At 44.6% G+C, this 15,196-nt stretch overlaps 1 protein-coding gene across 10 annotated transcripts in view; it reads left to right on the top strand.

Moving 5' to 3' along the window:
- Positions 1-15,196, top strand: part of USP40 (ubiquitin specific peptidase 40) — a 77,151-nt gene that overhangs the window by 42,500 nt on the left and 19,455 nt on the right. For all 10 annotated transcript variants that reach the window (XM_032355221.1, XM_032355220.1, XM_032355222.1 and 7 more), the window contains 6 exons: positions 1,191-1,314; positions 3,125-3,182; positions 7,618-7,671; positions 8,635-8,723; positions 9,905-9,991; positions 14,242-14,278. In XM_032355221.1, coding sequence (XP_032211112.1) covers positions 1,191-1,314; positions 3,125-3,182; positions 7,618-7,671; positions 8,635-8,723; positions 9,905-9,991; positions 14,242-14,278 — 449 coding nt within the window. The remainder of the gene's footprint in view (positions 1-1,190; positions 1,315-3,124; positions 3,183-7,617; positions 7,672-8,634; positions 8,724-9,904; positions 9,992-14,241; positions 14,279-15,196) is intronic.

Genomic DNA, 15,196 nt, shown 5'->3' with positions numbered 1-15,196 from the left:
TTTTAAGCTTACTAATGGTTATTTCACAGACAGTTAGAGCCTGCTTCCCCGCCCCGCGTCTACAGACTCTTCACGAGCCTCGCTGTGCGGCTGTGCAGCCGTCAGTGTTGACATTGTAGCTTTCCGGATGCAGGAGGCAGTGTGTGCAGGGGTGAGGACTGGGCCACCTGGGCTTGTTGGCAGCTTTGTCGTGTCCAGGCAGTGTGATTGTGTGCAAGTCACCTCCTCTCCTTCTGCTCAGTTTCTTCTTCTGCAAAATGAGGGTAAAAATCAGTGCCAGCTTCCCAGAGCCTGCGGGTTGGGAATTCAGTGCTTATGGAGCATTCGCACATGGTTAAAGGTGGGATGTCGTTGTCACTGTCCTCATCCAGTCCTTCGCCACAATCAGGGTGGTCTTCAGGGAACATCTTTGTGCTAAAACTTTGCTGACCTTACGACTGCTAGCTCAAGGGGTAGCCCCAGCGTGGGACAGCTGAGATAAAGAGATAGAGAGTAGAATTGTGTTTCCGATACGCACTTCCAGGAGGACTTCTGCCCACGATTCAGCACCTCCGTGTGAATTAGAAAGCCACTCCTTCCTTGGGAGCCTTTACCTACTATGTATAGGAAAATTTTGTTAGAGTAAGACACCCTACTTGTTCTCTTAGGCCATCTGCTGTCATAAAATAAAACTATTTATAATAAACATAAAAATATACAGCACGTGTGATGGGAAAGATATACCCACTTAAATGTGGCCTTTATGCAGTGTCTGTCTGTACAGCCTGCATGGCTGTCCTGTTAGTATGACGCTGGATCTAAATCCTCTGGGCAGGCTTCTGGCATCAGTACTCTGAAAGCTCGCCTCGTGAGTCCCCTGGGCAGGCCGAAGTTAGCAGCAGATTATTCCTCGACAATACTTCTCTTTGAAAAATGTGGCAACACAAAAAACAAAACAAAAAAAACATGGTAACAAATTATTTGTAGAAGTCAGAGCATACTTGGAGTAGAAATAGACTGCGTGCCTAGCTGCCTAGCACTGCCCTAAAGAGGTAACTTTCTTAAAGCCAGCTTCATAGACCTTGGTCACCTTTAATTTGTCACATCAAAGGACACATGCAGAATTTTGGAAGTGAAGGAACAGTATTAATTTTCTGATCCGTAGAAGCGCTGTGTAAAGACACGTGTCCTTAATGTCTTTGTTCCCACAGTGTGCTCCTCAAACAAGGGAAGTGGTTCAGTGGTATGAGTGAGATCAGCTGGCTCCAGGTTCAAAATCTATGCGAATTAGAATCCGAAGAGAAGCAAGTAAAAATATCAGCAACTATGAACACAGTGAGTAGATTATAGTTCAAGTCTGGTGGACAGTTTTCTAGTTTAACAGTGTTTGATTTAAAAGGCAGTACCTGAGGGCGCCTGGGTGGCTCAGTGGGTTAATCCGCTGCCTTCGGCTCAGGTCATGATCTCAGGGTCCTGGGATCGAGTCCCGCATCGGGTTCTCTGCTCCGCGGGGAGCCTGCTTCCTCCTCTCTCTCTCTGCCTGCCTCTCTGCCTACTTGTGATCTCTCTGTGTCAAATGAATAAATAAAAAATCTTAAAAAAAAAAAAATAAATAAATAATAAAAAATAAAAGGCAGTACCTGAAATCTTCCAGAACGCTTGTCTCAGTGGGTTTCCAGAGCTTAAGAAATCAACTTTCGGGGGCACCTGGCTGGCTCAGTAGAGCACACAGCTCTTGATCTCAGTGTCGTAAGTTCAGGCCCCACGTTGGGCATAGAGTTTAACTTAAAAAAAAAATATGTTGGGAGAGGAAATCAATATTTTATTGTTAATATTTGATTACCACTCATTTACCTATATTAGCCCTTGACATGTTTCAAGAAAATATGTGCTTTTTTTCCATCCAAAGCTACATTAGAATATAGGATTTACCTATTTAATTAGTTCATGGAATCCCCGAACTTTGAAAAATATAAAATGCTATTTTCCCACAGTCTTGTCTCTTATTTTTTAAACCAGGCATATATTTTTTGTGTTGTATTGTTTTTTGGTGCTTGTTTTTTTAAGCTTACCTGAAATTGTTCTACATCATACTCTGTACTCTTTTCTAAAGCCATCTGCTCTTAAAAACAGAGTCCTTCCATTTTCCACTTGAAGACATTGACCCTGGTTTCCTTAAACATCATTCCTGCAAACGTCTCTTTATATTCATGTGGTCTCAATTCATGAAGTTTGTTTTTTTTTTCTAGAACATCAAAAGAAACCTTTTAGAATGTTTTCTATAAATATTGTAATTTCTTTTTTTTTTAATTTTTTATTTTTTATAAACATATATTTTTATCCCCAGGGGTACAGGTCTGTGAATCGCCAGGTAATATTATAATTTCTTATGGTGCATTAGTATCTATTGGCACAGTAGAGGGGACAGTATAAAGCCAGCACTCTGGAGCTTGGCAGACTTGGCCCCCCCACCCCACCCCCTGACCCTAAGTGGGAGGCTTTGGTGAAGTCCTGGTTACTCCAGTCCTCATTCCTTCTTGGGGTGCTGTGGGGAACTGCTGGGAGGTTCTAGTCCATGATCACCAACATCACTTTCACCCCTAAATTTCCTGCTTCAAGCCCTAGAGGCACTTAGCCTTAACTAAAAAGAAAAGGAAGAAAGCAATCCAAAAGTAATTTAAACAAAAATTTTAAATAGTTCCCTCAGATTAGTATTGTCCATTTTGATTTCTTTTTAAGTTCATTGGCCCTGAATTTATCATTTTTTTTTAATTTATCATTTTTAACCTAAAGAAATATGATTAACTGTATTTTCTTTTGTTTACTCTTGTTAGAAAGGTTAGTGTGGGTTTTCAGCTTTTTGCCTTTGTTAGCCGGAATGGTTACTTTAGCTTTCCGTCTTTCTGTTCTGGTTACCATCGGTTTGGTAAAGCCTTAACTATTTAAGGTCCCAGTATTTGCTTTTAACTTGGTAGAGGAGAGGAAATGAATATCCAAGATGGAAAAAAAAATCTTTTTTCCAGTAGGCAGAAACTTCTGTCCAGTAACTGGTAAGTCAGCTGAGTACGCCTACGCTGGCGGCCTCCGCGGCCTCCCCTCCCGTTGTTCTCACGCACACAGTCACTAGTTGCTTTCTCTGTTTTAGGTGGTGTTTGATATTCGAATCAAAGCCATAAAGGAATTAAAATTAATGAAGGAACTAGGTAATCATTTACATTTGCTTTCGGGTTTTTCTGGTTTAATTTAGTTTTGTTTGATTTTTGGTTGAAAAAATATGGGAGTACGGGGACGCCTGGGTGGCTCAGTCGGGTAAGCCTGTGCCTTAGGCTCAGGTCGTGATCTCAGGGTCCTGGGATCAAGCCCCACGTTGGGCTCCCTGCTTAGTGGGGAGTCTGCTTCTCCCTCTGCCTCTCCCCTGGCTTTTGTTCCCTCCCTCCCTCTCTCTCTCTCTCTCTCTCTCAAATAAATAAATAAATAAAATCTCTAAAAAAAAAATATGAGTACAAAAAAACAACTTAGGGAAAATTCACATACCTACCACCCCACATGGATAAGTGTTAAATTAACATTTTGTCATTTTGTTGTTGTTTGAAACATTGGAAATAAAATTAAAATTCTCTCTCTTCTCCTCCTGGGACCTATTCTCTCTCCCTCCCCAGATGCAACCAGTATATCTGATTTGGGTGTCTTCCCTGTGCATTCACATTGTTCTGTTGATACTGTGTTTCCATATATCGGGGTACATATATTTGTATATTGTGTTTTCACATTTAATTTCTGTCATACTGAATACAACATCTGAAACCCACTCTTCACTCAGCTTTAGGTTTTCTTAACAGCTTTATTGAGGTATAATTTATAGACCATCACAGCCATTCAGAGTATATGAGTCAGTGGTATTAGTAAACATACAGAGTTGTACGGCCATAAGCACAATCCAGAACATTCCATCTCTCCATAAAGATTCCTTGTACCCCTTTTGCATTCCAAGCCCCGATAGCCACTTATCTACTTTCTGTCTCTCTAGACTTTTCTGGACATTTTAAGTAAATGGAAACCATGTAATATGCTCTTCCTCTTGTCTGACATCTTTCACTTAGAGTAGCAGTTCTGAGGTTCGTCCATGCCTTAGAAATGTGTTCCTTTTTATCGCTGACCATGTTCCACTGTATGGATGTGTCACAGTTTGTTTATTCATGCCTCACTTGATCGATATTTGAATTGTTTCTGATTTGGGGATTTTATGAATAACGCTTATACACAGTTGTGGACATGTTTTCAGTTCTCTCGGATAGATCTGCAGGATTGTAATTGCTGGGTCACAGGGCACATTTGTGTTTACCTTTATAAGAAACTGCCATTGTACTTTGCTGAGTGGCTAGCCCATTTACATGCCCACTCGCAGTGTGCTGGCATTGCAGTTCCTCCACATCCTTGCCAGTGTTTGTATCCGTCCTGACAGTTGTAGCCATGCTAGTGGGTGTGAATTACTCTCATTGTGTGTTTAATGGATTTTCCTAGTGCAGTGGTGGTGAATACTGTTGATGTGTTTACTGTCAGAACTAGGGAGTTTAACAACAAGTCAAAATTAATACACAGAAATCCATTGTATGTTTACTAGGAACCCAAAAAAATGGGAAATGAAATTAGGAAAACATTTATAATAGCATAAGATATCATGAAATACTTGGGGATAAATTCAGTGAAATATGTGCAGGACATATACGTTGACAAGAAAATATCCCTGAGAAAAGTCAGAGAACATGTAAATAAGTGGAACGCTGCACCATGCTCTTGGATCAGAAAACACAACATTGTTAAGAGGTAAATTCTCCCAAAATCCATTTGTAGATTCAGTGCACCCTCACTCAGAATCCTAGAGGAGTGTGTGTGTGTGTGTGTGTGTGTGTGTGTGTGTGTGTGTCAGAGAGAAACAGACAAGCTGACTCACAAGGAAGTGCAAAGAACCTAGAGTATCCTGTTTGAGGGGAGAGGAAAATGAAGTGGGAAGAGTTACTCTGTTTGATTTCAAGACTTACTCTAAAGCTGTAGGATCGAGACAGTGGGTCCTGGCACAGGAGCAGATGTAGAGCGGGGTCAGCAAGCTGCCTAGGCCTGTAACATGTTCCTGTGCAGTCGCTGAGCTGAGAATAGTTTTCACACTTTTAACGGCTCCTTTTCTGCAATAGAGATTAAGAGATTATAGGTGGTTTTTGAGTCTAAAATACTGACAGTGGCACTACACTGAGAATCCAGAACTAGGTGCAGATAAATAAAAGTCCCTTGACTTTCAACAGAAGTGCCAAGGTAGTCCCATGGAGAAAAGTAGTGTATTTCCAGCATAAGGTGCAGGACCAATTAGCTCTCCATAGAGGCAAAGATGAACCTCTCACTTTGCTTTACATCATGTAAAATACTAATTCAGAATGGATTGTAGACCTCAGTGTTAAAACCATTTCTGTAAAATTTCTAGGAGAGAACTTAAGAGAAAAATCTTTGTTAATTTTATCATAAGGAAAAGATTTTTTTTTTTTAAGTTAGGACTCCAGCACAAACCATAAAAGGAAAAAACTAATAAATTGGGCAATATCAAAATTTAAAGTTTCTATACTTCAAAGGGCATTTAAAAAGGCAAGCTGCAAACTGGGAGAAAAAAATTTGTGGCACGTTTGACACAGATGTGCATCCAGGTTATATAAAAAATAATAATAAAAGAAATACTTGTAAGAAGACAACCCAGCCCAAATGGGGAAGACACTTTACAGAAGAACACCTACCTGTGGATGACCCATAAGCACAGGAAAGATGCTTAGTGTCATTAGCTATGAAATTGATGAGCCGTCCCAGTGGGACGGTTAGCGTTAAAGGACCCACAAAACCAAGCTTTACCGAAGACATTCAGCAGCCCTCATGCACTACCGCTGTGAGTACAAGATGCCAGTAGCTTCGGTGAAGAGCTAGCTTGCTTGTTAGGAATTTAAACATTCACTTACCCATCCCGGGTGCTTACCCAAGAAAAATGAAATCACATCCTTACAAATACTCTCCGTAAATATTCATAATGAAAAGGTGGCTACAGTCCAAAAGTCCACAAGCCAGTGGATGGGTGAGCAAATCGTGTTGCATCCTAACAACAGGATGCGGGTCCTCAACACGAGCTTCGAACTGACACCCCCTGCAAAATCCAGGTGACTCTCAAACAGAGTGCAGCACAGAAGCTGGACACAAAGGAGCACATACTCTCATGACTCCATTTATGTGAGATTTTCGGAACAGAAAACCCGTGCTTTGGTTACAGGGACGGAAGACTGGATAGCAGGGGGAGGTGGCCTGCAGAGCAGCATGAGGGAATTTTGGGGGGTGATGCAGAGCAGCATGAGGGAATTTTGGGGGGTGATGCAAATCCCATCTCGGGTTTGCTGTTGGTGGCTCAGTGTTTAGCTCAGACTCCATACGCTTAGGACATGTTGTATTGCAACTTATACCTCAAATTGATTAAAAGCTTATAGTTTATTAAAATGAGCAGTTTATCATCTTCCCGTGAAACAGGTCTCCCTTCTTTCACTCTTGTCCCCCTCCAAACCATTCTCCTTTTGGCAAGTGACTCAAAACCCAGAGTGCTCCTTCCCAAAAAGCCAGCATCTTCACACCTGCAAGAATAGGGCCCACTGGCCCTAATCCATTTAATAAGCATAAAAATCACCTGACCTATTTCACGCAGAGGCAGTCTGCACAGATTTCAGTTACCAGGGCTCATTACATAACGTCAGCCAGCCGACAGCATGGTTCCAGTGTCTGCTACACTGGACGTGAACGGAGTCATTGCAGAAGTGCAAACTTTGCTACGGACTCTCCTTTCCGCAGGTCACTACCTAAATAGCAGGTGTGCATCAGGATCAGGGACCAGTTACCTCCCTCTGAAGTGTCTGGTATTCATTTCAGCACAGCAGAGGGAATGGTCTGTTCCCTTTCTCTCATGGTAAGCCCATGTGATGTCTCGCTGTCAAGGCTAAGCGAATCGCTTCCTGAAGGTGAAGGTGCAGCAAAGAAAGTCTGCAGAGGGCTACAGGAAATCACCGGCTGTGGGAACGTTGGCACTGCTGTCACTCGAGAGACAATATTGCCAGGAGCCTTCCCATCGAAGGAGCCCCCTGCAGACCCTTCATGAGATTGAAAGCACAAAACAGGAAATTCTGGAAGCAGAGCCAACTGAGAGGATGATGGTTCACTCAGGGATAGAGAAGATGCTCGCTCCAAATTGTGAGCTCCACACCAAGAAGCAAGCCCTGTGTAAACGAGTCTTGATGTTTTTTACCAAAAGAAAAATATTCTCAATGTTTCCAGTGCTTTAACTTGCAGTGTAAATATTAATTTTACTATTTTTAAAGTTTCACTGTACACGTATAACTGTGGAGATTTAGCTGTTATGAAAACAATGTCGAGAGGTCCGCGGACAGCGGCAATGTCCTCACGGGGACTCCCCGGCCTTCTCGCGGCCCTGAGCTCCTATGCAAGCTGAAGACTGCCTGTACTTGGGGGTTTTTTGTTTTGTCATTCATTGTAGCTTTCCTAATGAACACAGTAGAGCATCTCTCTTTAGTTGTTCTGGTGCACTAACCAGCTTCTTTTTATTTGTAGCTGAGAACAGCTGTTTGAGACCTATCGACAGAAATGGGAAGCTACTTTGTCCAGGTAAATCTTCATGGTAGCCTCCAAAAACGGATACTCTCACACTATCCATCTTTCTTATTCAAATGATGGCTTCCGGCACCTAATATCCTTCGCCTTTTAGAAACTAACTTGCTAGGGGTGCCTGGCTGGCTCAGTCAGTTAAACATCTGCCTTCGACTCCGGTCATGATCCCAGAGTCCTGGGATCGAGCCCCACATCGGGCTCTCTGCTCAGCAGGGAGCCTGCTTCCCCCTCCCTCTCTCTGCCTCTCTGCTACTTATGATCTTTGTCTCTCTCTGTCAAATAAATAAAATCTTAAAAAAGAAAGAAAGAAAGAAAGAAACTAACTTGCTGGAGTTACTGTCATCCCATCCTTCACGTATTACAGAAAATCATAACCAGAAATTCAGATCCTTCTGTTTGAAAGGAAAATACCTTTTCTGATGAGCCGATTCTCATTTTAGGCAATTGTTTTGATCGAGTCCTACGTCTTTCTAGATTCACTGTCAGAGTGCTTGCGCTGTTCATGTTATTGTGGTAACAGCCGCGGAATAGACTCTGTTCTCACCTCTGACGCCTCCTGTCATTAGACTTAGATAACTGATGGTCACCGCGGCAGCTTTGAGCATGCAGGAGGCGGGTCCACCGCTCATGAATCAATTCGGAATATCTAGCTTTTAATCCATGCAAACAGTGGCTCTTTGATGTTTATTAAGTATGAATCTCGAGCCTTCGTAGCCGCCTCTTATTCCTTAGCCTTATTGTACAGCGAGGAAGAATATATTCTAGAGTGTGGAAATGGAAAATCAAACAGAGCCGTAATGCAGGTCATCCTTTTGCATGGAGCGCGTCTCCTGTTCTTTCTTGACGTTCTTTGATTTTCAAAGGAAGGCTGACTTCAGTGGATTATTTTGAGGACGTTTTCAGTATATTCCTGGAGGTAGGAATTAATAACATTCGTCCTGTTCTCCAAATTCTTTGTAGTGCCGGACAGTTACACTTTGAAGGAAGCGGAACTGAAGATGGGGAGTTCCCTGGGACTGTGTCCTGGAAAAGCGCCAACCTCATCTCAGGTAATGGGGGGTCACCTGACAGAGTGAAACCACCCTTCCCAGAATCAGAAGTCCTTCATCTCATAATTCCCACCTTAACTACTGCACCAGTAATCATTTCCCTTAGAAGTTTTTTTTCTTTCTTAAATGACATCTTGTATGTTAGGCATAAAAAGACCCATCTTGTCCTTTTTGTTTAAATCAAAAATACTAGTAAGGTTTTTTTCCTGTGAGAATTTTGTGGTTAAGGGGGACCTTTAAAACTGAGTGGCCACCTTGTTTGAACCACCTGTTTCATAAATTCTAAAAAGCACCCCTTTTCCCTGCATTTTGCCGTCTGCGAGGCTGGCGTCCCTCTTCATCTGTGGCATCTGTGACTGCAGCTGGCACGGTTTCTCTCTCTCAGTGGCACGGAAAGTGATGAGAAACAACCAGCGGCATCTTAAAGTTAGTGAAATAGAGTATACTGATTCTGGACTGAATTACTCTCTGCCTTTGTTTTTAATCAGTCCTCGTTTTCTGCATAAAGTATTAGGTCAACCTCTGCCAGAAGGCCTGCCTATTTAATAAAGTTTCATTACCATCCAAAAGTCACGGTGTCCTTCCTGGTAAGACTCTGTTTCAAGGGAAGCTGGACTCCTGTCAGGATCCCTGTGGTTCCTGGATCCACTTCATTCGTTTCCCAGCTACCTCCTCTCTAATCTGTTCTTCCCCTGAACTTGGCCACCTAGGAGTGCATGACAAGCTGGTAGGAAAACGTGACAGGTGAGACGGACTTCGAAAGGACAGGGAGGGCTATCGGGAGCTGAGCTCACAAGCGATCAGGTTCACTGGACGGAAAATAAGATCACAGCCAAATGACCCAGAGCAAAAACCCAGTTCATGCTCACAGCCTGTAGCAGATCCCTTTGAGGAATGACCAAGAAAGAAACAAAGATCACAGTGGAATAAATAGTATCTGCGAGAGAAGAACAATGATGTAACACCTGTGCGGGTGAGAACACTGGCGTGAAGCATCTTACATTTCTGGGTCATCAGAATTGTTGTTTAAATTGCAACATTAAATTAACCAGCGTCTTTGTTTTTTTATGATAGGAGATTTTTATTAAAATTTCATGGACCATTGGCTTTTCTTTTTTGGAAGCAGGTAATACATTTGTAGAATTTTAAAATTTAGATTAAATTGCATTCATTGATCTTAGCTGTTCCTGTTTTTCACTGTGGGAAGTGATGTTCAGCCGGGTACAGAGATGGAGATCATAGTAGAAGCAACAATGTCTGTGGGAGACGTAAGTAATTCTACTTCTTCCTTCTGTGGGGAGAGATCTGTGGGCATTTGGTCTGGGGAGCCATGGTAACCCTGTTCGCATTTTGAGGTCCTAGGGTTCCCACAATATACTTTAGAGAATTCTGTCCATTCACTAAAAGAGTAGTTTAGGGAACTTGAAAACTGGTGAACGAACCCAAATTTTTAAAATAAGATTATCTTTTTCTTTTCTGGTTATCGGTAATACTTACAGAAATTTGGGTTCTGTAGAAGTGGATTAAAAGGGAAAATGAAAAAAAAAGTGGGGGGGAATGAAAAACCTCTCATTATCCTGTATCCTGCTAATTTTAACATTTTGGCATATCTCCTACTGGTGTTTTTAGGTTATATAAGTGCATAATCACACACCTGGGCACAAATGTGTGTGTGTGTGTCTGTGAGCACACATGCGTATGGCGTAACAGTTATGTTAGTGTCACAGATACCTACGACTTTCAGTGTTGGAAAATGGAGAGACACAGTGGTATAGTTGAGTAGAGCCTGTACTCCTGAATTTGAATCAGAAGAGGCAGAATGAACTTGGTTGTTTGCTTTTAAAATTTTTTCTAGCTCTGCCCCCTGAAACAGCTCAGACACAGTGACCAGCCTGGTGGCAGCAAGCACCCCAGCACCCAGACTGTGGTTGTGGTTGCTAAATACCGTTTCCTACTGGAAGGAATCAGGGCTTCTTGGAGTGGCATCTGGGTCCGTATCTAGGTCAGGAGCAGGTCAGTGAGCCTGGAACATTTTGTCCTGACAGAAGCAGTAAAGCCAGCAAAGATAGCGGGGGTCCACAGAGAAAGCCAGGAACCAACTTGAAGAGGCTTTTGCACGAGTTCATAAATGATCCTAAAAAGACCTCGTCACTGGTTACACAGAGCGAAGGCTGGGGAACTGAAAGGAGAGGGTCAGACATTTATCCTGCCTTTCTTTTGGAAGCTATATTGCAGGTATAGGTAATGAGAAGGTGTTTTTATAGATAGATATTAGCTGATAAATGAGAGTTTTAGGCTGTCAGCTATTTTAACTCCTAATGAATTAATGGGTCTGAACAATGATCCTGAAAGACTGCTGACTTTCTTTTTTTTTTTTTTTTAAAGATTTTATTTGTTTATTTGACAGACAGAGATCACAAGTAGGCAGAGAGGCAGGCAGAGAGAGAGAGAGAGGGAAGCAGGCTCCCTGCTGAGCAGAGAGCCCGATGCGGGACTCGATCCCAGGACCCCGAGATCATGACCTGAGCCGAAGGCAGCAGCTTAACCCCGAGATCATGACCTGAGCCGAAGGCAGCGGCTTAACCCACTGAGCCACCCAGGCGCCTGACTGCTGACTTTCTGAAAAGAGTAACCATTGCCAACACAAAACAAGGCTCAGTGGACCTGTGCTCCCAGGTGTGAGGATCAGTTTCTAAGAAGCATAGGGGACAGAGGGGACGTGTCACCACAGCACGGGCCACCATCTGCACGGTCCTGAAGGGACTCAGGAGACAGGAGGAGCGGGTGCGGTGTGTGCACTTCATTTGGCTCTTGTTACAAACCAGGAAAACCTTAGTCACAGTGTAAGAGAACTAAGGGAATGTGGGGGCCCAGCTGGTTCAGTCAGTAGGGCGTGGGACTTGATACGGGAGTTGTGAGTTCGAGCCCCATGTCCGGCATAGGGATTACTTTAAAAGAAAAAAAGGAATGTGACCACCAACTGGGTATTTGTTATTAAGGATTTCTTGAGTTTTTCATAATTGTTTGAGGCTTATGTTTTTTTAAAAAATGTTCATCTTTTAGAGATGAGTATTAACTATTAATAAATGATAAGATAGCTGACATTCTTGCCTCTGAGGCCCTGGAGGGCGGGAGGCGGGACAGGAAATGGGTGAGGCTGTGGCGCACGCGACAGGCTGCCGCAGTCACGAGGTTGGGTGATGGGCGCCGTCGGCTCACATTTACCGCCCTCTCTGCACGTGTTTGCAATTGTCCACGGCAAAACATTTAAAAAAAAATTTTTTTTTAACTTGTTACCTGCCATAAATATTTTTAGTTTTTCATTTAGCTTTTAACTTTTTGGTGCTATTCATGTCAGAGAAAGGAGGCCGCAGAACTTTTCAGAGGAGCGATGTGTCTGTCTGTCTGTCTGCTCTGAAGCCCAGTGGGGGCACGCTCACTCCCCTCCACGTGGCTGGGTCCCATGAGCAGTTCTCAGTTGTCCTCTTCCCGCTCTCCGTGGCCTCTGAGGCGATCGGTGCCTCTCTGAGCCTAGAACGCCGCTGTCACTTGGCTTGGAGGACCGCAGCTCCTCCCGGTCTCCCCCCAACCGCACAGCCCACCCCCCCGCAGTTTGCTCTGTGCTCTTCTCTCCCGTCCACTGGACCTCGGCCTGGCGCTCTGCTTGTGGGACCTGCTTGCTTGTCTGATAGCCGTCCCTCTGCTGTGTGACCCCTGTCCTCTCTCACACGTACCTCCGTTTCCCTCCTTGTCAGTCGGTGGTGGCACCTCCATTCCTCTGCTTGCTCAGGCCAGAACACCTGGGGGGTCACCCTCGGTGCTTTTGTGTTTCGCATCCAGGCTTTCAGGAAATCCTTTCGGTTTTCCCGTCATGATTTGTCTAGGATCTGACCACATCTCATTCCCTCCACTGCTATACCCTGGGCACCTCTCCTCTGGGTTATTCTAGCAGCTTCCCGACGGGTCTTTTTCTTTCCAGCCTGCATTTCCCCAAGGTCTATTCTTATAGAGACGTTGAGCGGTCCCTTCCCTGTGCTCCCAGGCCTCCTGTGCTTCCCTGTGTGTCTCAGAGGTCCTGAGTGCTCGCCCCGCTGGGCCACGTCGGCCTCCGCGCTCTGGTTCCAGAGCGCAGCTGAAGTGAACATCCACCCGTTCGCTTTTCTTAAGTTGCGGAAGTTGGGTGCGGCCGCCGTCGTGCGCCCAGTCCCTGTGTCTTACTGGATGGGGCTCTCACTGCTGTCCTTCTCTAAATAATCTTCAGGTATATTTTAAAGTCTATTTTATCCTTAATCATACAAGTAATCCTGGCCTTATTCTTTAAACCCCACTGGGGGTAGCGTATGGATAAAAATCCTCCTTGGCCACAGCCTACCCTAGCGCCCAGCCGGACGTCTCCATGGTATTGGCACGGCATGACCTGACCACCCCAGCGAGCGCGAGTCCTTCCAGACCGTTGATGCACTCCACAGGGACAGATGAGCTGGACTTGTTCGTACGGTTTCTTTTAAATCATAAATGGGATCACGCTGCGTTTATGACACTAGAACTTTGTTTCCCTTCGAATTTGTGAAGGTCTTTTATTTTTATTTTATTTTATTTTTTTTAAAGATTTTATTTATTCATTTGATACAGAGAGATCACAAGTAGGCAGAGAGGCAGGCAGAGAGAGAGAGAGAGGAAGAAGCAGGCTCCCCGCGGAGCAGAGAACCCGATGCGGGACTCGATCCCAGGACCCTGAGATCATGACCTGAGCCGAAGGCAGCGGCTTAACCCACTGAGCCACCCAGGCGCCCCTGTGAAGGTCTTTTAAAACCAGTGTGTATGAATCTATTTTATCCTTTAAGACCTCTCGTAGTTTATTTAAGAGTTCCTGTTCGTGGACATTTTGACCCTTTGCTCTCTTTCTTCTTCCGAGCAGTACAGTAGTGATCCTCCTTACCCTGCTTCCTTCTCTGCTGGCGTAGTATGATTCACGTTTTATTTACTCTTGCTGTGCATTCATAGGTAGGCGAAAGAGTAGGTTTTTCCCCCAAGGAAGTTGGGAGTTTCTGATTTTTATTACTGTTATTTAAACTTCTGTTAATCATGTCGCACCGCCTGCACGGATCTCTTCTTGTGAGTTCATAGATGACCAGTTGTATCTCTTGGGTGCTGTGTAAAGGCTGATCTTTTATAGGATTCAGGGTTCAATGTGTATCTAGGAAATCGGCCTAATCAGTCATATCCGGCCCAGACCCCCGCGCTGGTCCTCACAAGCGGGCGCTCATGCTGCGGGCCTACTCGCGGATGAGCAGAGTCTAAGCCTCAGATACAGACACCAGCAACTTTTTCCTCTCCTGGCTGGCCCCACCTAGCTCTTAGGAAGCAGCGCTCCCTTAAGTCACCTAAGCTGTACATCCCTCCAGGAATTACTAAATATCATAAGACAGACATGCCCAGGGTCCAACAGGGGCATCTCTCCCAGTGCTGTATCTCAGGAACAGAGAACTGAATGTGGTTTTTCTCTCTTTTTGAACAGTGTTTAAAGCTCCTGCTGGAGAAGTCTGGCCTGCCAGGTAAGTTTCAGATGACAAAGTCACTTATCTGTGTCCTCATAGTAAGTCATCTGTAAGCCTGATGACAGCCCCTCAGACATGCTTTCCTCCAGCTTTGTCATGCACGTAGTGCCTTCTCCTGGCTCCGCTGTTCGAGCTAACAGAAAGCCAGCTGTGGCTTAGCCGCTGTGAGGACAGAGAAGCTTGACAGGCTCCAGCACAGGCCCAGAAGAGCAAACAGGATTGATGCCCTCTGGAATCACCCAGGCCCTTCACTGATTTTTTTTTTTCTTTTTAACCTCATTGATTCAGAGTTTCAGGGCCTTGTGTTTCGTGCCAGAATTTTTGTGGTGTACATTAGGGAATGTAATACGAATGAAAAAAAATAAACCCAGGGTATCTTTGAAGTAGCTCCCCGGGGGAGTCATGCGAAAGGGCTCCCGGGGCATCCCGCTGCTCTTGTTAGGGCGTTGGCCATCCTCAGACCTGCTGAGGAGAAACCTCTGGCACCCTGACCAGAAGGGAGGTTCTGGGCCCTGCGGCCCCCTTCTAGGAGCTGACGGGCCTCCGTGCAGGGACCAGCACCCATCCCATCTCACAGATGACAAGACGGAGGCTGAGAATGGTTAAGGGTTTACCCAGAGTCATATGGCAAGTAGCTAGGACTCTCTGCTTTCAGAACCCACATTCTTCCTTCCACATTACGCTGCAAAGAAGGAATGGTGTTCACTCTTAACCTATTGGGGTTTGTTTGGTTTTTTTAAACACAGAGGGGTGCCTGGGTGGCTCAGTTGGCTATAGCCTCTGCCTTCAGCTCAGGTTGTGATCTCAGGGTCCTGGGATCAAGCCTCAAGTTGGGCTCCCTGCTCAGCGGGGAGTCTGCTCCTCCTCCCACTGCTTCTCTTCTGCTTGTGCTGCTCCCTCTCGAATAAATAAAAT

This window comes from Mustela erminea, chromosome 8 (genome assembly GCF_009829155.1).
Source record: "Mustela erminea isolate mMusErm1 chromosome 8, mMusErm1.Pri, whole genome shotgun sequence".
Lineage (NCBI taxonomy): Eukaryota > Metazoa > Chordata > Mammalia > Carnivora > Mustelidae > Mustela > Mustela erminea.
The sequence above is the reverse complement of the archived record's forward strand: the minus strand, read 5'-3'. Positions and strand labels throughout refer to the sequence as shown.